The 25,109-nt window shown below is 39.3% G+C and overlaps 1 protein-coding gene across 1 annotated transcript in view; it reads right to left on the reverse strand.

Moving 5' to 3' along the window:
• Nucleotides 1–25,109, reverse strand: part of KCNN2 (potassium calcium-activated channel subfamily N member 2) — a 143,767-nt gene that overhangs the window by 10,205 nt on the left and 108,453 nt on the right. Inside the window, exon 5 of the mRNA XM_081825624.1 lies at nucleotides 14,442–14,660. Within this exon, the coding sequence (XP_081681750.1) occupies nucleotides 14,442–14,660 (219 nt within the window). The remainder of the gene's footprint in view (nucleotides 1–14,441; nucleotides 14,661–25,109) is intronic.

The raw sequence follows: 25,109 nt of genomic DNA on the forward strand, positions 1-25,109 counted from the left end.
ATTATGCTAAGTGAAATAAGTCAAGCAGAGAAAGTCAGTTATCATATGGTTTCACCTATTTGTGGAACATAAGGAATAGCATGGAGGACATTACGAGAAGGAAGGGAAAAATGAAGGGGGGGAATTGGAGGGAGAGATGAACCATGAGAGACTATGGACTCTGAGAAACAAACAGGGTTTTAGAGGGGAGGGGTGGGAGGATGGGTTAGCCTGGTGATGGGTATTAAAGAAGGCACGTACTGCATGGAGCACTGGGTGTTATACGCAAACAATGAATCATGGAACGCCACATCAAAAACTAATGATGTACTGTATGGTGATTAACATAACATAATAATAATTAAAAAAAACCCAAAACCCAAAAAAAAACTAATGATGTATTGTATGGTGACTAACATAATAAAATTAAAAAAAAAAAAAAAAAGAAAACAAACGAACACAACAGTTGATAAATTCCAGAGCAGAATCCTTTGCAACGTGGCTGGGGGGGTTCATATTTGTCATCTGAATGATCATGGTAAGTTCTAGCTCGTTGAGTAACTGTTTCTCAAAAAAAAAAAAAAAATGTGTCTTGAATCTGAGCCTGTTAAAAAGTACCTGTTTCTGTCTTGGGACCACATTTAAAATGGAATATTAGGGAGGTACTGACCTATTTCTGGCTAAACTCTACCCCTCAGGAACCTTTTTATTCAACCAGGTTTTTTGTTTTTTTTTTTTTTTTTTAAAGAAATCAAGAGGAGCTTGTGACCTGTCTGGCAACACTAGGGGGGAAAAAAGGTGCTGATTTCCCCACCCTGTATTGTAATTGTTATCCCCATGTTCTTCATTTCCCTGGAGGAAGGCAAAATGCCAGAAGGCCAAGGTGAATCTTGTCTCTTGCAAGCTTGTTTGGTATTTTTGGCTGCAAAACGACAGGAAGGGCATGTTTCCACTGCTCAGTGTCCAAGCAGCCCTATTCTGCCCTCCTGGGGTGACTTAGCAAACTGTATGCCTGTTAGCATACTTTAATGAACTGACAGAGTCTATGTTGTTGTGATTTTGTTGGTTAATTTAAGTATGCTGCATTTCAAATGGATGAGACAAACCTAAAGGATGTAAGTGTTTTAGTAACACAGCCAAGGCCTAGTGTAGCTGATGGGAGGTGAGAATACTTCCTAGTAATATTCAAGCACTTTCTTTCTTTCTTTTTTTTTTAAATTGTTTATTGTTTTATGTTAATCACCATACATTTCATCATTAGTTTTTGATGTAGTGTTCCATGATTCGTTGTTTGTGTATAATACCCAGTGCTCCATGCAGAACGTGCCCTCTTTAATACTCATCACCAGGCAAGTACTCATGGATCAACTTCTTAGAATAAGTCATTAATAATTAGCCTAAGTGAAACCTCTGGGTCATCATATCTTGCACTATGAGCAAGAAAGCACTTTCTTGATTAGCATCTTCAACAATTCCTGGAACCTGATAAAGGCCAGCCAAGGCCAAGTTTGGCCTCTCCCTTGCTCATAGCGCAAGGTATGATGACCCAGAGGTTTCACTTAGGCTAATTATTAATGACTTACTCTAAGAAGTTGATCCATGAGGCAAAGCATGAGAGACTCTTAACTCTAGGAAACAGACTGAGGGTTGCTGGAGGGGAGGGGGCTGGAGGGATAGGGTAACTGGGTGATGGGCATTAAGGAGGGCTCTTGATGGAATGAGCATTGGGGGTTGTATGCAACTGATCAATCACTAAATTGGACCTCTGAAACGAATAAAAAAAAATCCGAAAAAAAAAGTTGATCCATTGAATTCTTCTGAGTGGTTGAGTGATGGATAAAGGATGTTTCGGGGCGGGGGGCTGGGTAGAGGAAGACAACTTTGTAAGAAAGGCAAAGTGGTGGGGAAGACCGAGCAGTGAACTGGACTTGAGAAATGGTTCTAAGTTCTTGACTTTGGACTAACTAAGTTAGGTCAAGAAGACTAGATAAACCTCACAGGACTTTAGTTTTCTCTTCTTTACATGAGAAAAGTAGAATTCTTACTAAAGTCTTTTTCAAGTCTTAGTTTTCAATAAGGAAGAGTCTTAGAATTACATTACAACTATGATCGCAGGAATGTACATGTATTTTTTCACTTTTAGAACAGAAAGCCTCAGGTTTGGTAGCTGGTGGTGAATCCTGTTCATGCTGCTGTAAAGGTTTCTTTCTGAGTGAAATTGAATTGCTAGAACCCACGTTAAGAAAATGACTCGCTTCTTAGAACTGCTTTTAGCAGCAACTTTGGTTTATGATGCACTTCCTCTGGATATTCATCAGACTCTGCACAGAGAGCATTCATTGCAGAAACAGGATTGAAGTGTTAGGTGCTGAATGCCAGCAGAGAGTCCAAGAAACATCACCACCGTCCACAGTGAAGTTGAAAGGTGTTCCAGTTAAATTCTTGGCTCTTCATTTTTACAGAAACAGATTTCTCTTCTTTACAGGGGTAGGAGTCGCCTTTGGGAGGGCTTTTCCATCTGATCGTTACATCCATTTCAGAGGTAAGGATGCTGTGTAAGTGGCCAAGGGTTGAGGACCTTGCTTTTAAAGGGAAAGAGGTAGGAAGTTACTGGTCAGCACCAGTTGGGGTTGGAATAGGCCCTTCCCCACTAAGAAACAGAAGGGCCATTGAAGGGAGGTCTCAGCTATCTGAACAGCTTTAGCTGCCTGGAAGATGGTAAGGGAACCTGGTAGACGCCCCCTCCTTGATTTTATCAGCTCAAGACACAGAGGAGGAAGCTAGAAAAATTGGTAAAAAACAGATGGGACAGTAACACAGCAGTTGAACATAGGAGTGTTTGCAAGAGAACACAACAACTGATTTTGCTTTGGATTCCCATCCATAAACAGCAAATGCCAAATTCCTCAAGTTCTTAAATCTTTAAAAAAGCGATTTGCTGCTTGCCCTCGAGGTATTTTAAATGATTTTTTGTTCTCTTTGGGATGGCGGGGGAATGGCTGAAGGGGAGTAGGGAACCTCAATTTCTGAGATCATTGGGGTGGGTTGACACCCCCAAGGTCTTTGTGGCAGGATTTGTATGCACAAAACGCTCACTGTAGTTGACAGGCTAAAAATGAAAATGATTCCTCATCTGAAAATGAAATCCCTACAGCTGCTTTGAAAAACTATGAGATAGATGCATTTATGTTGAAACGTCCCCCTTTCTAACTCCGTAATAGGTTTTGAAACACAAAAATAAAACTCTGAAGTCATCCCATTTAACTGGTACTTTTCAAGATGGCAGCCACAAGACAAACATCCAAGAGTAGAAACATGCACCCTCTGCCTAGTGATCACATGTGCCTGGGATAAGTAGGTTTTTCCAGCCTCTCTTAGGGCTGAAAGGGACAGGGGACAGTGAGAAGACAGGGTACAAAGTACCTCAGTGTTCCACAGGTTTGAACAATGGGGGATTGTTACAGGGCAGTGATAGCCAATTGGAGAAGGGAAGTAGGTCTATGCATTAGTGATCACTTAGATGAAAGGGAAGTTGACTTAGAGGGCAAGTTTCTTTTGTTAACGAAGTTAAGAACCCTGCCATACAGTTATCTTGCAATGTAACCCTGGAGCTCCCTCCTGCCCTTCGGGGGCATTTACAGACTCTCAGAGGGCATGGGTGTTGACACTAATCTTTGTGTCCCCTAGCGCAGTGCTTTGGGCATAGGTGGTACTAAATATTTGATACCGTAGTATATACTTTGCATCATAAAAACTTCTAATCATGAACCACAGATACATACTTATCAACCAAAGGACCCTTTGGATAAGAAGGGTATACAGGTTACAGAAGAGACCTATGATCTCACCAGGTCTTCCCTAATTTCCAGTTACTAATTCAACACATTTATTAAGTGTCTATCACATGTTAGATACTATGATAGTTGCTAGGGGGAGATCATAGATCTGACCCCCCAAAATCGTAGCTGTAATAATTTTAGTGCCAATTAATGGGCCAAAGCCCCTGTGAAATAGAACTTCTTTCCTGTACATCAAAAAATGAGAGAAAAAAAGGAAAACATGAACATTTGCTCTGCCTGACTCATGCTCAACTCCAATTAAAATCTTTTATCAGAAGCATTTTGACAGGCATATTAATAATCAGGTATTTTGAGAACACAAAGGCCCTAAAAGCAATAATACTATTGAAGGTAACAGTACTTACCCAGATGCCTTAAAAGCATCTTCACAGGTAGAAAGGATATGAAATGTTCTATTGCCGACTTACAGGTAATGATTAAAAAAAAAAAAAAAAAATTAAAGCCACAGGTAGCAAGGTAAACAATATTTTTAAGTGTAACAATATTTGATAAACCACAAAAGCCCTTAAAGCGGATGGACTTTTAACTGAAACTTTGCTTTGCTCAAACCTAGATAGAGACAGGTTATTAAAGCACTGTCTTAAAGGGTACTTTGTTTATATTGTTCCTTTGCTTTTGACTACTGTGATTCTTAAAGAAGAAACCTCCATTTCTTTGTCCTTTTTTCCTCTTGCCTCTCCCTTCAGAGACTTATTTTGGGGCAATGCTTCCCACTCTTTCTGAATTTAAGAGGAAGGCACATAGCCTCTGCCTGAAGAAGCGAGAGAGTTCCCTGCCTCTCGTTCTCCCCACGACAGTAAAATGGGTAAAACGTTGCTTCGTATGCTGTGGGTGATGTCTCCGGGATGGCCGGAACAACACAGACAAGGCTTGGAACAACACAGACAAGGCTTATAAGCCGGAACACCAACACCACGTGCCGCCCAGTTCCCCTCGGCAGCAGGTAGGTGGGGCTGGGTGAACTCTGGAGCTTTGGAACAGAGGGAAGGCCCGGCGATCCATTCATTCCGTGTTTTCACCCACTGGGGCTTATGTCACCAAGCACAATGTAAAAGCTCCATAGACGAAATCCTCCAGAATTTCTGTTCACTTGCTAAGAGGCACGTAGGAAACAAAATTATATAACTGCATAATGGTGTTCTTATTATGGATCTTATTGAGAATTCTTAACAGGATTGGAAACACCCACAGTGGACATTAATATGTATAATTATCTTTTGTGGTACATCTAGCTACTTTAAAAATTAGGTCTGGGCTCCCAGAATTGCTTGTTTTCAAGTTTCCTTCTAAAATGGAAGTATGCAGAGGGACAAACTCCAGGATTTCTTCTTGGCTCAGACATGGATGAAGAGCAATAATATTTCCAAAAGATAGAGCATGGTAAACACGCTGCCTCTGTCAGGTGATAAACTGCAAATCTACGAAATAGCTAGTCCTATCTTCCTAAGCCCCATGACAAGTTACTGCTATTATGCTTTCATTTTGAAATCATTAGATTATTCTGGGTCCATGTACCTCCTTGGCCATTTTTGAATTGTAGAGTGGCATATAAACTTTTGGAATTACATGGAACAATCTCCCCTAATATATACTGTGCAATGAATAGTGTGTTCTACTTTCAAACATAGTATTTTACGTGGCTAAGGTTGTCAAACAGAGAAACGATTTCTATATGAAATTGTTCCTCTGGAAACTTGGGCACGGTGAATAATTTTTCATGGAAATTGTTCAATGCAGTTAAGAGACACAATGGGAGGCTTGGAAAGTTACATTTCTTCCTGGAAGAAATAATCAATTGTTTAACATTCATACTGCTGCTTCTTTACAAGCCTATTCAGATTTCAGAATGTCTATAATCATTACCCCTGCTGACCATCAGAAAAAAAAAGATTTCTTCTGTGCAGTGTTTCAAGGGATAGTTGCAGTTTTCTCTAGCCATAAATAGCACCCTTGAACTTGTATCTTGAACCTTCCTCTTGGTAACTCTGTATGGCTTTTAGGTCCTTGTTTACTCTTGGTTATATCCCAGAAATCAGTCCTGATCGTTCAGATTTTTGAACTCTTTTTAAATTGTAGTTGACATACAATGGTCCATTAGTTGGGGTGTGGACAACATGGTGACTTAACAATTATCTGTGTGCTCAGCATTACTGCACTTACAATCTGCATGTCACCGTGCAAAGTTGTCACAAGAATACGGACTATATTCCCAATGTTGTACTTGACTTACTCACTTTATAACTGGAAGTTTGTACATCTTAATCCCCTTCAACTATCTTGCCCATCCCCAAACCCCACTCTCCTCTGGCAACTATGGTTGGTTCTGGGTATTTACAAGCCTGTTTGTTTTTTAAATTTTATTTTAAATCCAGTATAGTTAACATACAGTGTTTTATTAGTTTCAGGTGTACAATACAGTGATTCAACAATTCTATACATTACTCAGTGCTCATCACAATAAATGTACTCTTAATCCCCTTCATCTATGTCACCAATTCCCCACCACCGCCTCCCCTCTGGTAACCATCACTTTGTTCTCTATAGTTATGGGTCTGTTTCTTGGTTTGTCTCTTTTTTTTCCCTTTGTTCATTTGTTTCTTAAATTGCACATGAGCGAAAAGCATATGGTATTTGTCTTTCTCTGACTTATTTTGCTTAGCGTTATACTCTCTAGCTCCATCCATGTTGTTGGAAATGACAAGATTTCATATATATTCCATATATATTAAAATATATAAAAATGTATTTAAAAATATGTATCACATATTCTTTTTCTTTTTAATTTTATTATGTTAATCACCATACATTACATCATTAGTTTTTGATGTAGTGTTCCATGATACATTGTTTGCGTGTAAAGCCTGGTTTGTTTTGTTTTGTTTTGTTTTTGGTCTGTGTTTCTTTTTAACTTTGTTTATTAATTTGTTTCTTAACTTCCACCTACGAATGAAATCATATGGTACCTTGTGTTTGTCTGACTTATTTCACTTGCTCCATCCATGTTGTCGTAAACTGCAACATTCCATCCTTTTTTATAGCTGAGTAATATTCCATTGTGTATCTATGTATCACATCTTCTGCATCCATTCATCTGACTGAAACTTACATTGCTTCCATATCTTAGCTATTTTAAATAATGCAATAAATATAGGGGTACATATATCTTTTCTAATGTTTTCATTTTCAATACCCAGATATGAAAGGGCTTGATTGTACAGTATTTCTAGTTTTAATTTTTTTTTAGGCACCCCTATGTCATTTTCCATAGTGGCTGTACCAATTTACATTCCCACCAACAGTCCATGAGGGCTCCCTTATTTCTACATTTTCATCAACACTTGTTACATCTTGTCCTTTTGATACTAACCATTTTGATTTGAATTTTCCCGATGCTGAGTGATGTTGAGCATCTTTTCATGTGCCTGTTGGCCACTGGTGTGTCTTCTTTGGAAAATTTCTGTTCAGGCCCTCTAACCATTTTTTAATTGGATTATTTGGGGTTCTTTTGGTATTGTGTTATATTAGTTCTTATATATTTTTAATATTAACCCCTTATTGGTATATCACTTGCAAATATATTCTGCCCTTCAGTAATAGATTGCCTTTTTATTTTGTTGGTGGATGATCCTTTTAATGTATTGTTGAATGTGGTTTACTCATATTTTGCTGAGGATTTTTATATCTATGTTCATCAGGAATATTGGTCTGTAGTTTTCTATTTTTTGTAGTGTCTTTCTTTTTGGTTTTGGAATCAAGGTAATGCTGACCTCTAGAATGAATCTGGGAGCATTTCTTCCTCTTCTTTTTGGAATAGTATGAGAAGGGTAAGTGTTAACTCTTTTAATGTTTGGTAGAATTCACCTGTGAAGCCATTTGGGTTTGGACATTTGCTGGGAGTTTATTATTATTATGGGTTCAGTTTTATTACTAGTAATTGATGTGTTCCGGTTTCTACTTTCTGATTCAGTCTTGGAAGATTGTATGTTTCTAGGAATTTATCCATTTCTTCTAGGTTGTCCAATTTGTTGGTGTATACTTTTTTGTAGCAGTCTCTCATAATCCTTTGTATTTTTGTCATGTCGGTTGTTACTTCTCTTTCATTTCTGATTTTATATATTTGTGTCCTTGCTCTTTTTTTGCTTGAGGAGTCTGGTTAAGGGTTTATCAATTTTCTTAGTGTCATTGATCCTTTCCATTGTTGTTTAGTCTCTATTGATTTTGGCTCTGATTTTTAGTATGTCTTTCCCTCTACTAACCTTGGGCATTATTTGTTCTTTTTCCTAGTTTCTTTAAGTGTAAGGTTAGATTATTTGTGATTTTTCTTGTTTCTTGAGGTAGGCCTGTATTGCCATAAATTTCCCTCTAAGAACGGCTTTCGCTACATCTCAAAGATTTTGGACTATTGTGTTTTCATTTTCGTTTGTCTATATGTATTTTTTTTTTTTAATTTCCTCTTCAATTTCTTCATAGACCCATTGGCTATTTGGTAGCATGTTGTATAGCCTCCATGTATTTTTTCCAGTAATTTTCTTGTAATTGTTTTCTAGTTTCAGAGCATTGTGGTTGGAAAAGATGCTTGATAAGATTTCAGCCTTCTTAAACTTACTGATACTTGCTCTTTGGCCTAATATGTGATCTGTTCTGGAGAGTGTCCCAGGTGTACTTGAAAATCATGGGTATTCTGCTGTTTGGGGATAGAATGTTCTTTATATATCTGTTAGGTCCACCTGGTCTAATGTGTATTCAAAGCCACGGTTTCCTGGTTGATTCTGTCTGGATAATCTATCCATTGATGTAAGTGGGGTGTTAAAGTCCCCTATTATTGTATTACTGTCAACTTCTCCCTTTATGTCTATTAATATTTGCTTATGTATTTAGGTGCTCACATATTGGGTATATAGATATTTATAATTATTATATCCTTCTGTTGGACTGTTCCTCTTATCATTATGTAATTCCCTTCTTTGTCTTTTGGTTTAAAATCTATTTTGTGTGATGTAAGTATTGCTACCCTAGATTTTTTCCCTTTCCATTTGCATGGAATATCTTTTTCCATCCCTGCACTTTCAGTCTGTATGCGTCCCTATGTCTAAAGCAAGTCTCTTGTAAGCAACATGTAGATGGGTCCTGTTTTTCTATCCATTCAGTTACCCTGTGCCTTTTGATTGGATCATTTAGTCCACTTACATTTAAAGTAATTGTTGACAGGTATGTACTTATTCCCATTTTCTTTTCTGGTTGTTTTCGTAGTTCTGTTTTTCTTTTCTTGCTCTCTTCTGGTTTGATAGTTTTGGGTAGCTTTATGTTAGGATTCTTTTTATTTTGTGTGTGCCTATTACGGGTTTTTGGCTTGTGGTTACAATGAGGTGCATATATAATATTCAATGTGTATAACAGTCTATTTTAAGTTGATGGTCACTTAAGTTCAAAGGCATTCTAAAAGCACTACCTTTCTAGGGGCGCCTGGGTGGCTCAATCTGTTAAGCATCCGACTCTTGATTTTGGCTTAGATCATGATCTCAGGGTTGTGAGATGGAGCTCCACTTCAGGCTCTGTGCTGGGTGGGGAGCCTGCTTAAGATTCTCTTTCTCCCTCTCTCTCTCAAAAAAAAAAAAATAAAAGCAGTACCTTTCTATTCTGCCACTCATGTTTTATATGTATATTTTACATCTTTTTATTTTGTGTATCCCTTTACTAATTTCTGTAGATGTAACTGATTTTACTGCTTTTGTCCTTGACCCTTCATACTAGCTTTATAAATGATTGATCTACTACCTTTACTATATTTTTACCAGTGAAATTTTTTCCTTTCATACTTTTCTTCTGGTTAAGGCCTTTCTTTCCTACTTGAGGAAGTCCCATTAACATTTCTTATAAGGATGGTTTAGTGGTAATTAACTCCTTTATGTCTCTTTCAATTCTGAATGATAAGCTATCTGGGTAGAATATTGTTGGTATAGGTTTTTTTCCCTTTCGGCAGTTTGAATATATCATGCCACTCCCTTCTTGCCTGTAAACTCTGCTAAAAACTCAGCTGATAGCTTTATGGGGTTTCCCTTGTACCTAACTAGTTGCTTTTTTCTTGCTACTTACTTAATTTTTTGAGAGAGCCAGCGTGAATGGGAGTGGGGGAGAGCAGAGGGAGAGAGAGAATCTTAAGGAGTCTCCACACTGAGCTTGGAGCCTGACATAGGGCTCGATCTCACAACCCTGAGATCATGACCTGAGCCGATATCAAGTGTTGGACACTTAACCGACTGAGCCACCCAGGTGCCCCCTCTCTTGCTACTTTTAAGATTCTCTCTTTTGCCATTTTAATATGCGTCATGGTGTCAGCCTCTTTGGGTTCATCTTGTCTGGGTCTCTCTGTACTTCCCAGACCTGGATGTCTGTTTCTTTTCCCCAGGTCAGAGAAGTTTTCAGCTATTCTATCTTTGGTAAGTATTCTGCCCCTTTCTCTCTCTTGCTTCTGGGGCCCCTATAATGTGAGTTACCCTATCTTCCATCTGGTTCCTGCACCCTTTGCTCTACGGTTGATTCCCTCTAGTGTGTTTTTCTCTTGTTATTGTATTCTTCAGCTCTGATTGGTTCTTTGTATTTTCCATCTCTGTTGAAGTTCTGAGTTCATCCCAAGTCTGGTGAGCGTCTTTAGGACAATTACTTTGAACTCTTTATCGGGTAGATTACTTATCTCCATTTTGTTTGTTCAGTTGTCTTTCTTAGGTTTTTGCTTTTTCTTTCTTTTTGAACATACTCCTCTGTGTCCTCATTTTGTCTGATTCTCTTTGCTTATTACAATGTGTTAGGTAGATCAGCTCTGTCTCCTGGTCTTGTAAGTATTGGTCTTCTGTAGAAAGTGTCCTGTGGGGCTCAGTAGCACAGTCCATTACCCTGGTCACCAGAACCAGGTACTCCAGAGGTGTCCCCTGTGGGCAGCATGTGCCCTCCTGTTGTGCCTGGGCTTTGACTGTTCTAGGCCCACTGGTAGGTGGGGCTGATCCCCAACCCCCCAGGACAGTACTTGCTTCAGGGGGATGCTCAGTTGGATGACCAGTGCTAGCAAGGTAGATGGAGAGTACCATAATTGGTTCCTGCAAAGTGCAGCCAGGCTGAAGGAGGGCAAGAAAATGGTGTCCACCAGCACTCCCACTCCTGGAGTGGGAGTGAATTTGAATTCAGAAGTTATGGAGACTCATCTTTCTGGTGCAGGTCCCCAGTAATGTGAGATGCTCCTTAGGTAGGATCTCTGTGCCTGTAAGTCGCCATGCAGGAGATTGGGTTCTCAGCTGCATCTTTGCCCCTTCTCCATGTGGCTTTTTCTTTAACTGTAGAAGATCCCTTCTGCTAGTCTTCAGGTAATGTCCAGAGTCAGCTGCATTATCTGTAGTTGTAGCCCTGGTGTATCCAGAGGAAGAGGTGAGCTCAGGATCCTATTATTCCATCATCTTCCAGTATTTTAGAATTTTTATTTAAAAAGGTAAAATTATAAATGGGCCCATTTAGAAATTCCATAAATAACCAAATGGAATCAGGTGCCAAGTAAATGATACTCCTTAAGTTGAAGAGGACTATAAAGGGCTATTATTTCCATATATTGTATTGACTATAATAATGAAATGGGTATCCTGAGAAATTTGTTTGATTCTAATGCTGTTTTAACATTTGTACCTGTAAATTCAAGCTGTTGGCAAGCCTGCTGGAATGCCTTTCTTAGGCCTATAAGAGACCTCTGTCCCAAGTTACTACGGCAAAGCAGCTAAGCTTTTAAGAAGTAGTAATGAGATAATAGAATTAAAGCATTGTGGAGAATGTGAATTTTGGAATTAGGATAGTACTTCTTACTGAAAAAACTCTCTATGAAAGAAACTCCCTATAGATAATGTTGCATTATGAGTCAAGCTAAAGTATACAAGAACTTAGAAAGGCTGTTAGATCCACAGTCCTCCAAAGACGGTCCAGACTAGGCTTTGGGCGGACGGGGGAGGGCTCATGAGCAACAGAAGCAAGAACACAAGTGCATTTTTCTGCCAAGTAGAGAAAAAACAAAAACAAAAACAGATCTTTCATCTGATTTCCTGAAGGCACAGCAGTGTAAAAGCTTAAAATACCCTGAGTCCTGGGCTATGATATTTCAATTCTACATCCTCAGCAGTTAACACAGAACCCCAACTACAATAGGTGCATTGGGTACTTTTGTTAAATACATGTTATACCCAGGAAGATTATAATAAATTGAGTAGACACAAAGAATATCTGCTATGAGGATTGTCCCAGTCTCCAAACCCCTGGGGAATAACACACGAAAGCAGCAGTTCTCACCATGGGCAATTTGGTCTGCTGAGGGGACATTTGGCAATGTCTAGAGGCATTTTTGGTTGTCATGAGTCTACCAAGGATGCTGCTAAACAGTCAACAATGCACAAGGATAGCTGCCGGACAGAGAACTATCCAGTCCCAAAGGTCAACAGTGCTGAAACCGAGTGACCCCAAGCTAAAATAATTAAATGATAAAACCAAGCTGGAATGTCTCCCAAATGATCCTGGGAGACCTGTACAAATATCCCAGATCTCTTCATCAAAGGTGTTCCACTATGGATTTTAACATCCGTCTATTCAGTAAGTAGGATATGGAATAGCAATAGCCCCAAGCCAATCTAAAGAAATTACATGTTTCCTTCTTCAGTTAAAATTAAGTACCTGCTTATGAAAGCCGGGGAACTCTGCCTCAACATGCTAACTTGGTTTCTCTTATTTGTGATCCTGTCACACCTTTTGTTCTTGTTGCTGAAAAGATTTACATGCAGGTGTATGGGCTATTACGGTGTTTTGATGTAATTTTCTACCTCCGTGTGGCATTAAGTTAATTCTTATGAAATTTATAATGTATAACCTTCACAATAAAATTATTTGGATTATACAAGGGACTCTGTGGAAGAGTTCTTTTGATACTGCCCAACTTTTGACTCTTAGATACGAACCATACAGTATGGAACTCATACAAACCAACCCACGATGAGATCCATAAAATATCTGCTCCGAGCTTGGAATGTATGTGGACTAATAGTCTAAAAGGCATGTATTTTCATTTCCTAGCATATTTTTGAAAGTGACAAGAATCCCACCCCTCCATTCAGCTCCGCACTCAGGCCTCTCCTTGCGCTTTTCTGTAACATTCATGAATGTTCATGAGTTTGGAGAGTGAGAGAAAACCAGAGGATAGAAGACAGCCTAAAGGGGCACACCCAGGCCACGAGGGTGATGTCTGCAATTGAGTGGCTCAGGTCATCAAGAATACATATGGACCTTCCAACTGCAATGAAGTCTCACAGTAACATCTGATGGTAAGACTTAGAAATGAGCAAGGCGGGCGCCTGGGTGGCTCAGTTGGTTAAGCGACTGCCTTAGGCTCAGGTCATGATCCCAGAGTCCTGGGATCGAGTCCCACGTCAGGCTCCCCGCTCAGCAGGGAGTCTGCTTCTCCCTCTGACCCTCCTCCCTCTCATGCTCTCTGTCTCTCATTCTCTCTCTCGCAAATAAATAAAATCTTAAAAAAAAAAAAATTAAAAAAAAAAAGAAATGAGCAAGGCAATTGGAATCCATGTTTCCATTTTGTAAATACTACCCATATGCATAAATATGAGCATCAAAGTGACTGATCTATTAGGAAGTATTTACCTAATGAGCTGAGATAACTTTTATTCATACAAACAAAATCTAAAATGAGTAAAAACACTGAAAATTGTAACTCTGCTTGAACTCTCCACGGATTCCTTTATGGGTAAAATTGCCAAATGACAACGCGTTTTGTTGTTTTGATGACAGCCTGATTAGATTCTACTTTGGGTTGTGCAGCAAGATGACACTGCTATAAAATAATACTTTTTAGTTTTATATCTGACCTTTTATTTTGGTTTCTCAAGTGACAATGCATAGAGGCTAAAAATTTAGTGGGAGTGGGAGAACAATCTTTTCCCTCTTTGATATATAATGACTTTGAGCAAGTTACTGGACCTCTCTGTGTCTTGGCTTCCATATTTGTAAAATGGGCATATATATTACTAGCCCTTCCCTCATAAAGTTGTCTGAGAATGAAATTAGTTTACATGCGTGACATTCTTGGAGCCAAGCTTCGCACAGAGTGAGTGCTCTGTAAACACTGTGATTACTGTTTTCTACTGTAGTTCCCCGTTGGGATGCTATCCCTTCATCTCTTGCACAGCCTTTAAATCACAGAAAAGGCATATCTATCTCTGCTCCTACCTTGGGGTCCTGAAAGTTACTGGCTGGTTCTTGCTGTCGTAGCAACCCCAGTGACTGGCTCAGAGAAGCTCAGTAGGACACTGTTGAATCACTTCCCCATAAAATTTCTAGATTACACTGACCGTGTGTTCCTTTCTATTCGATCAAATATTCGTCCCTTCTTGTATACTGCAAACGTAAATGTTGAGTGTGCCTATTTATTTGGACTGACGTGGTCTGTTCTGATACTTGAGTAAATACCAAGGTTGTCCAATTATTTCCTACCTGACCTAGAGTTAGAATGACTCTGTTCTCAACGTGTGAAAAAAAAAAAAATGGAAGTGAGTCCAAGAAGGCTTTAACGTTAAAGCACATCATGTTAGCTTCAGAAGTCAAGACAGAAATCGTATTGCCCAACATGGAGAAACGCACGATAATGCTCCTTTTGAAGACACAAGGGTGATGACTCACTCTTTTGGTCAGCTGAGTATCCATCATGAAGTTGTGCACGTGTTTTTCTGCTTTGGTAAGTTCTAGCTTTCTTGCCACTACAGCGACCACCAGGGCTGTGCAACCAGCACCCTGAAAACCAGAAGAGAAGAGAACCCCAATGAGTCATTACTTTTGGTCTCAGCCACATGCAAAAAAATGTTCACCAAGTACGTAAGTATCCGGGGATAAGAAACCATAGCATTCGGTAACTTCAACACATACTACCAAAAACGCCTGGTCAACGAGTTCAAGCAGCAAGCCTGTAAGCGGGGATTTAAAAACTTAGTTCATGTATCATAAGTTCTAAAGCATGATATAAATGGTAAAGTAGCAACTTGTGGAAATTTGAGAGATTTCTTAAAAAACAGACAAACAGAGCATATCAGTTATATAACTGAAAGCATAATAGGAACAAATAATAGCTGAGTAAGTTAGCATAAATGCATGGAGTAGAAATAACCATTATTCCATAAAAAATAACATTGCATAATCTTCTCTCAAGCTAAGACCAGAGGTCTTCAAGCCAATTGACTGCGACTTACCAGGAGTGGAAAGAGATGCATTATATCCACCTACGCAAAACTTCAAGGTCATGGGAAGGTCTCAGTGATTTGAACCTGGACAACAGAGCTATCTAGTGTTGAAGGTAAGGGATAACTGTCCTATTCCAGGCATTTAACCAGTACTAAGAAAGGCGTGGGCTCCCTTTTTTCTGAAAAAAACCAGCAGTGGTCTTTTTTAAATTATAGGCTGCTGTGCCAATCTCTTAGGAAGAGATGTCAGACACTGATGGTACCCCTGGGGATTAGAGTCCTTCTGCTCCATGATCCCATGCATGAGGTGTGGGGTCTTTTGGTTGTAAGGCCAATGATTTCATACAGGGCCAGGAGGCAGGGCCGGGATACCTGCTGTTATTTTTTAGGCAAGGTCATGCTACTGCAGTTACCTCATGGATCTTGGGCACAGCCAACCTCCTGGGAGCAAAGGGGGAAACTGAGGACCTACCAACAGGCCTGTGAAAGGGAAGTTAGGCCCTCTAGATGGAATCACACCCCTGAGAGGACCCCGCGGTAGAGCTGGCCAAACTGTCTCAGTAGACAGCGATGAAGACAGGGTTTAGGCAGGAGCCCACTGAAGAGGGGTGCCAACGGCACGATGTTACAATACTTGTGGATCTTTCAACAGCCTTGAATCTTTTTAAACTAGTTTTTAATAGGATCCCCTTTATGTTAGCCAAAATGGTAAGGTGCTCACTGGATAGCTATCCAAGAGAGTCTCGAAGTCCCAAGAGGTGACCTAGTTTTCCTCATTACAAGTAGGTCTGAAAATCACTAGTTAGAAAAGCAACTCTGCAACTTACGTACATGGTAATCTTCACCTTCAGTATCTAATATTGAGGAATGGGAATTACTCGGAGCATATCCATAATATATTATGGCTGCATTAAAATTTTATTTCTATAATACTTCAAGGCAACATAGTATTTAAATAAGCAAATCAGAAAATTATATACATAATTTGCTCCTAATTTTATCATTTAAAAAGAATCCACATTTGGGAACAAATTTAAGGAGGTGAAAGACCTGTACTCTGAAAACTGAAGAGGACACAAATCAATGGAAAGACAGAACATGCTCATGAATTGGATGAATTAAGATATCCATACTACTCAAAGCAAGCTACAGATTCAGTGCTCCCTATCAAAATTTCAATGGTATTTTTCATAGAACTAGAGCAAATGAGCCCCAAATTTATATATAACCACAAAAGACCCCCCATTAGCCAAAGCAATCTTGAGAGAGAAGAACAAAGCTAGAGGTGTCATGCTCCCTGATCTCAAACCATACTACAAAGCTACAGTAATCAAAACAGCATGGTACTGGCACAAAAATAGACATATAGATCAATGGAACAGGATAGAGAGCCCAGAAATAAACCTATGCTTCTATGGCTGACTTACAACAAAGGTGACAAGAAAAAAAAATGGGGAAAAGATGGTCTTTTCGATAAATGATGTTGGAAAAACTGGACTGCCTTCTATACCATCCACAAAAATAAACTCAAAATGAATGAAAGACCTAAATGTGACACCTGAAACCATAAAACTCCCTCCCAGAAAAAAAAACCAAAAAACACAGGCAGTAAACTCAGCACTGTGAGCAGCAAATTTTGGATCTGTTTACTCAGGCAAGGGCAACAAAAGCAGAAATAAATAATGGGACAACATCAAACTAAAAATCTTTTGCACAGTGAAGGAAACCATCAACAAAGCAAAAAGCAACCTATTTACTGAATGAACAAGATATTTGCAAATAATAGATCCAGTAAGGGGTTAATATCCAAAATACATAAAGAACTCCTACAACTCAACACCCAGAAAAACCAAATAACCCGACTAAAAATGGGCAGAGACATGAAAAGATGCTCAGCATCACTAGGCATCAGGGACGTGCAAAGCAAATCCAAAACGAGATATCACCTTATACCTGTCAGAAGGGCAAATACCAAAAAGACAAGAAATAACAAGTGTTGTCAAAGATGATGTAGAGGAAAATGACCCCTCGTGCACTGTTGATGGGAATGTAAATTGGTACAGCCGCTAAGGAAAACAGTATGGCAGTTCCTCAAAAAATTAAAAATAGAACTACCATACAATCCAGTAATTCCACTTCGGAGGATTTATCTGAATGGAATATTAGCTATAAAGAATGTGATCTTGCCATTGGAAACAACATGGATGGAACTAGAAGTTTCTATGCTAAGTGAAATCAGAGAAGGACAAATACTATATGATTTCACTTATATGTAGAATTTTTTAAAAAAACAAATGAACAAAGGCAACAGAAACAGACGAATAAATACAGAGAACTTCCAACTATAAAATAAATAGATCATGGGGATATGGAATACATTCTAAGGGATATAGTAAATAATATTGTGATAGCTTTGTATGGTGACAGAGGGTAACTAGACTTCTGGTGATCATGTCATAATGTATAGAAATGTCAGTTCACTGCATTATACACTGAAACTTATATAGTATTGTGTATCAACTATACTTCAAATTTAAAAAAAAGAATAGCTTTTGAAAGCACATCTATTCTGTTCACTTTTCAACATTTGCCACAAAATCTAAATAGTTTTAGTGTACTGATAAGGGGCTAACCAAAAATCAGTGGATGGGATCAGTGGCCACTCAAGATGGCCATCCACACCTGCCCACTGTAGTTAGCGTTTGCTTGAGAAATATGGGATCACCTGTTGCACACTGCTCCCAGGTGCTCCATCAGTCAGAGAGTTATGAGAGATTCAAGAGCAGCGATGGTTTCTGAATAAGCAGAGAACGTAAAAATCTGAGGGGCTTCCACTGCTAGAGAGAGAGAAAGAGTGAGCTGTGAGCGGCAGTTGGCACTCGAAGTTGAATATTGTTCTGCCCTGGCAGGTGGCCACTGCTGAGATCCTTCTGGAAGGAAATCAACATCCTAACAGGAGTGGAAAATCACTGGTATCAAGAGCCTTTGAAAGTCGATTTTTATTTGTGTTTATTCTTGGGCTCTTGTTTTTTTTTTTCCTGCTACTGGCCCATTCCTTGCTGAGCGTTCTCTAGGTCACCATAAGTCTTGTGCACTAAAATGAGTACCTCTGTGGCAAACTGCAAAAGCAGGGGAGTCTGGCAATTTAGGAATTATTTAAACTATTACCTGTACCTGTCGCTCCACCATCCTAACTGTACCCTTTAAATGGTACCTCAAGGGCCACTTAGAAAACTCCCTCTGTTCAAATACAGTCACTCCTTTAGTTTTATTTTAGTTAGGGAAACCGTACATTTCTGTGTCTCTAGGTTCTTACTATTCATCAAAGGATTCCATGTGTTTCAAAAAAGTAACTTTAACAAAAAAAAAATTTAGAGGTATGCAAAATGAAGCTGGTTCACCTCTGAAAGCTTTCCAGGTCCCCAGGAAATCCCTGCCCACATGAATGGTTCTAATGATCTAAGTAACAGCATGACGTAATTGTCCATTCTGTTCCATGAAGTGAAGGCAAATGAAAGTAAACATGCTTCTACAACATTTTCTCCAAAGCGTGTCGTCATCACGATGGATGTAGAAACAGTTGGGATGAACATATGTTACTCTCTGAAATGAAGATCCCTGTATGCCTTTCACAAGATGAGTCATCTTCCTTTCACCAAAGTCAGAAAAAGTATCCTGGTTCCTGGTCTCCCATTTCGTTTATGTTCCGATGGGAAAATGAAGCAAATCATTGGCCCATCCCTTCAGGATGCTCGGGCCCCTAGAGACTACATGAAGAAAGAAAACATGGTGTATTTGTGAAGCTGATAGATTCAAGGCAAACGTGGAGGTTCTCCTTAGCTTGTGTATCATCTTTCCTTCTAACAAATGAGATGTTGCAAGAAAGAGAGCGATAAAGGAGGGGGAGAGACCGTGTCCTTAGAAGAGATCATTACTAATGCTCATGGCCCTAGGCCAGATCAAAGTGAACAAAATGACAATCAGCGTAAAGCAGAAGTTGAACCCCAACACCTGGAGAGTTTGAGGCTGCTGCCAAATTAAAAAAATACAATCCTTATCCCCACTCTGCCTTTCCTCATCAGAGCACAGAAACTGTAAGCCATGTTGGGCCCCAGAATGTTCAGGAAGGAGTTCATTTTCCCCGAGGTCATTTTACCACATGATGTTTGAAAGTTCAAGGTACCACCGTCGTTTTACTTCACGTCCCCTGGTTCGGCTCATCCTGCGGATACTTTCAAGAATCATTTTGAAAAACCATTTTGGGGGAGCAAGCTCTAACGAGAAGGGAAACTCCTTTAATAGCACACTGGATAAAGGTTTGGGTTCTTATTTAAAAAGGCATCTGCCAAAGATATGTGTAATTTTCTTTTAGAAATTCCAGAATCCTCACCCTCACCAAGAATGACTAATGAAAAAATGCGAGTGTTCAAAATACTCCAGTGTCAAATTAATTCTCCTCCTGCAAGTCTTATAATAGCTCCTAAAAGCTCAAAACTTCAGTGTGGTAGCCAATTTGTTCGACTAACAGTAACTAAAATTTACCAAAATATAGTTAATTTGAAAAAAAAATCATGCTTTTTCCTTAAAATACACCCAAATTAATAAAACAGCTTTAAGACCAATTAACTTTCATTTAAAAATATCAGCATATCCTCCAAAAGGAAGGTAAAAAGAGTATTTGGAAATACTGCCCATTTTTCTGTCCCTGATTCAGTATCACAGAATAATAAACACATTTTACTGCACTTGTCTGATCTATTTTTTTTTTTTTCATGAAACTATGTTAACCAATCACTTCTGGCAACCAAAATTCTATAAAACACTCAACTTTATTATTCTATCCCATTGGAATTCTGCAAGATCTCCTCGGGTCTTGAAAATCAACAACAGTCAAGGTAATTTTGAAGATAAATGCCCTGAGTTTCTTCAAAGATGACTTGGTATTTGCTGATAGGAGGGTAGAGGTCAAGTCCACTGTCGTCATCTGGTGGAGGGAGGAGGTATGCGTGGTTTTTTTGAGTTCAGTGAAAAAAACCCATACCTGGAAAACCCAAATCTCCATTAGAGTGATTTGCTGCTTCAGCTCATTCTTGTACTCTGACGGTTGGAAAGAAAGAAATGGTGCACAAAACTGGTCATCAACAATGAGTCATGCCTGGGTTTAAATCTTATTAGCGATGGTTGCCAACGTGAGTGCACGTATTTTAAAGACAGGAAGGGTAGCCCTGCCAAATAAAAGTGCTGGTAGTTTAGAAAAATTGGGTGGAATTGTGGAGTCAACAAGTCAAAAGCTAGAAGGTCACAACAACTTCCGAATCTACTTGTCTGTACCTGGAAGAAAGCAGCTATTGTATTTCTTAAGAAATTTCCCTGCAGAGAAATGAAGGTCTGCTTAGGGCACTGATGGGGAATTTCGCCTTCAGACTGACAAGGCCCATCATCCCCTTCTGTTCCTCTGAGCAAAACAGAAACTGTCCTAAGAATTTAAAGATAGGCTCTCCTCACTGAGCCTTTATTTGATGAGATTCACCACACACACCAGAAGGACCCCAGTAAACTAAAAACTTCTTCAAAGTTATTATTTGATACTAAACATGTGATATCAAATTGTGTAAGACCTATAAAAAAGATCCTGGGGTGTTTTTTTGTTTTGTTTTTTGTTTGTTTGTTTGTTTTTGCTTATTCACATAAGCAATACCAAGAACTGACTTTAGTTTCTCAGGATTTCTATGTCCAATGGCAGGGGGGAAAAAAAAATCCCCAAATGGAGAGACAGAAAGTAGCAAAATATAACCAGACCTTAGGTTTAGCCCTCTCGAATACCAGTCATTCTCTTGATAAGCTCTGGCTAATTGATGGCTGTGTTTTGGAATACTCTCTGGCCGAGTGAACAGTGTAGTGTTCTTTCCCCTCAGGATGAAAACTGACCTCTGACAATTGACTAAGCCATCATGTGACCTTCAGTCAAGACTCCTCAGCACTGGGTAAGAGGATGGTGACAGGATTTATTATCCAAAGTTCTCATCCTAAGGTGGTATAAAAAATAGACTACTTTGTTGTTGTTGTTGCCTGAATAAAATTTGAACGACTCACTGGTGCCGTGATTGTTAAAATTGTTATGAACTGCAAAAATGGTTGGGGGAAACCTAAATCACACTTGTGTTAAGGAATCCATGGGGAACCACTTATCAGATAATAACCTGTGTCCCCAGGACGGGGCAGATAATACTTCCTGTTTTAAGGTAATTTTGCCAAGAAATCTAGTCGTCTATATTCTAGTTAAAGGGCCCCCAAGAGATGCCATAATTCTACAGAAATAGACAAGCAAAAATGACCTTCATTCTCATATAAGCCAAGAGATACTCTTTCACCAAAGAAGCTGTATTCTCCTCTCGAAACAATCATATATTCCTAAGTAAGGGGAAATTAGAGCTTTCAGCTTGTGTTTTGTCTATCCGTACAGATATGAAAGGGTAGATAGGATAACTTTGTAAAAGCTAAGCAAAACAATGACCTTCTCTACATCAAGTTGGAGATAACGAGAAACCAGCTCCAGCTGACATAAGTCTAAGACACCAACGACCTAACAGTGTTGTTTGCCCAGCACCTTCAACCAAGAGAATAAAGCCATTTAGAGTCCATTCCATTGCTTGTGGTGACATCCACACTAGTGAAGGATCGGGTCCTTGGTAGGACCCCACAGAGAAAAGACTGTTGAATAAAGAGAAAAAAGTAATTACAACCTTCATGGCTTTCTCTGGAAGGGTGATGAGTGACTAGTATGCAACCCTAGGAGTTTATGTTTTTAAGACACTATCCAGGAGAGAGGAAAAGATCTTTGTGTCTTCAGCTTTACTGTTAGGTAGGTCTTGATAAGAAGGAAATTTCTGCTTAATTTGTCTGATCTATCACACTGTAATACTTGTATCTAAGATCATCTTATTTTAAGCGTTTCCATCATCATCTATGTAAACAACACTGTAAAAACTAAAAGAAAAGCTTTGCACGGTTGTCTTGGATTCACAATTGACATTTTGGGCGAGGAGAGGTTATTTTTGATGAGGCCATTTGTTTGTCTCTTAGAAATATTCTGGAAAACTCTCTCTCCTCACTGTTTCACAAGATATTTCTGCCCAGAGCACTGCAGATTAATCTTAATGTCCTTGGAGCTCAAAAATATCACTCATGACACAAATTAAGCTATTTAAAAATTTTAAATTACAGTTTAATTTTGGGGTCTTAACCAGTGAAATGTGAACATCTAAGACGGTGCCATGAAATAATTCATTAGTTTCATTAGTTTTATGAAGGAAGGCAGGGCTCATTTCTTTCTGTGGACATTTTGAAATGGGAAATGGGCTTTGTAGATATTAGCATTTGGACTGACTCTATCTTAGGTCAAAGTAAAAAAAAAAAAACAACACATAAAGCTATAAGTTCTATCAATTTCATAAACACAAGAACCAGAAAATTCAAATATAAAAGAACACAAGGAAATACACCACTTCAGAGATAATATACAAGATGATTCAGGGATGACCCTGTCCTCTCTCAGGAGTATTGTAAATCGTATTTCTTTTTCACAATTGAGTAGGGACCAGATGGAGAGAGAAAGAGATGGCCCATGGGAAATCTGACATTGTGCATTTTACCTAAACATGCATTGCAAAAGCCCAAGGGGAAATAGGCAAATAAATGCCTGAAATAAAAGGAAGTCGTGTCTGGCTTCGATAATCCCAACATGACAAATTGGTATTTAAGTTTCCTGAAAACAAAAGCAAAAAAAAAAAAAAAAAGTGTCTGGCAAAACACAGTTCATCTTAAGGAAACTAACTGTATCTACAGGCTGGGAAAACAACCTAGCTTCTTCTAGATATCTTTACTATCAGCCAAACACTCTCCATACTGGTTTGTAGGTAGCCTGCAGCCATACACTGTCAATCCCCAGGAAATTTACACGGGATGGAATCAACTCCCGGAAACTCACCCCCAGGCAATCGCTCTGGGGGCCGGACTCCATGGGAGGTTGCTTGGTCTAGGGATAGACGCAATCCAACTCCATGCAGCTTTCATGTAGGTTAGTCCAAGATTAATGAATGTGTCTACATGCAAGTAAACCATTTTGATGGGGCCAATTAAGAAATGAGTCTGTTTGAAGGGGCACCTGCACCCCAATGTTTATAGCAGCAATGTCCACAATAGCCAAACTATGGGAAGAGCCCAGATGTCCATCAACAGATGAATGGATAAAGAAGATGTGGTATATACACACACACACACACACACACACACACACACACACACACACACTAGAATATTACTCAGCCATCAAAAACAATGAAATTGTACCATTTGCAATGATGTGGATGGAGCTGGTGGGCACTATGCTAAGTGAAATAAGTCAGTCAGAGAAAGACAAATGCCGTATGATCTCACTCATATGCGGAATTTAAGAAACAAAACAGATGAACATAGGGGAAGGGAAGGAAAAATACAACATGATAAAAACAGAGAGGGAAGCAAACCATAAGAGACTCTTAACTCTGGGAAACAAACTGAGGGTTGCTGGAGGGGAGGGGGTGGAGGGAAGGGATAACTGGTTGATGGGCATTAAGGAGGGCTCTTGATGTAATCAGCACTGGGTGTTATATACAACTGATGAATCACTAAACTCTACCTCTGAAACTAATACACTCTATGTTAACTAAATTGAATTTAAATAATTTTTTTTAAAAAGTCTCATCTGTTCTTTACATGGGAGTGGACCTCCTCAGCCTAAGAACAGAGGGTCTGTTTCACCATGAATCTAGAGGGCAGCAGTGAGGTCACTGTGAATTTCAGGGAACATAATGTCTTTGTGTCCGTATAGATTAAAAGTTGAGTATAACTTCTATTTTTCCTGTAAAGTAGGATCCCTAGTGAAACCTAAGCAAACAAGTAGTTCAATTCAATAAAAGATTTGTGCTGTCAGGTGAGGCTCTGAAGACCCTAAGGGCAAATAAAAAAGTGAGGAAAGCTAGAAATACCACAAGATCCAGGCAAGGCTAACCTCAAATCTGGTTCTGATCCATGGCGTATTAGGCTATTTGCACAAACCCTGAGTCATACCTGATTCAACAATAAAAAAGGGGGGGCATCTTGCCCAAAAGGAACACCAAGGAAATTGTTTCTAAGAAGCTTAAGGGGAAAGACTCTGCAATTAGTGGTTCTGTTTTTTATAAATAGCATCATTCATGTCCCTTGTGGGCTTGTTACAGCCTTCCAAAAATACATCCATGCAAATTTTATTTCCCAGAACATTATGCTATATAATAAAATGGTATCTTCTGAGGAAAAAGGAGCAAGTGATCCAAATAGTTAACAGAATGGACCATACCCACTGTAATGAAAAAAAAAAAAAGTTCATCAAAATGCAAAGAACTGTATTTTTCTTTTACAAGCCAACAATGTTAAGTTATACCCCCAAATTATATTCTTTACAACTGGGGCTTGAAATGGTCATCTTGTTACTCCTGGTGACCTTAAAATTGGCCCTGGATTTTATGTTCCCATCTAGCTGCCTTATCCCAGGTCAGTACTGCTGAGTGGGAGAAGAATGTTCACACTCCCTCTATGCCATGGGCGCATGGTCCTTCCAGCTAGTTCTGACTCTTGGAACAGTCCTCCGAGGCAGCTGCTACAAGGGGACAGGCTGCTCTGGCCACCATTCAAAGGCCCTCACATGGAGAGCCTGTCCCTCTGCTGCCAACCTGGAGGTGGATGCAGTGGAGGCATTGGGAGGGATGCCTAACTTCAGAAATTTAGGGTATTTCCTGCCTAAGGAGCTCCCGGTACTAGCTCTCATATCCTGACGTAGGCAGAAAATCAAAGAAGCAGCAAGATAATACATTTTGCCCCCGTATCCAAACTATAAAAAGCAGATAAAGAACGAATAGAACCTAGGTCACTGAAAACAGTGCATCAATTTGAAGCTACGCCCGGCTTCAACATTTAAAAGTTCATGCTG

This window comes from Leptonychotes weddellii, chromosome 7, assembly GCF_054177405.1.
Source record: "Leptonychotes weddellii isolate Sample4059 chromosome 7, ASM5417740v2, whole genome shotgun sequence".
NCBI classification, from domain to species: Eukaryota; Metazoa; Chordata; class Mammalia; order Carnivora; family Phocidae; genus Leptonychotes; species Leptonychotes weddellii.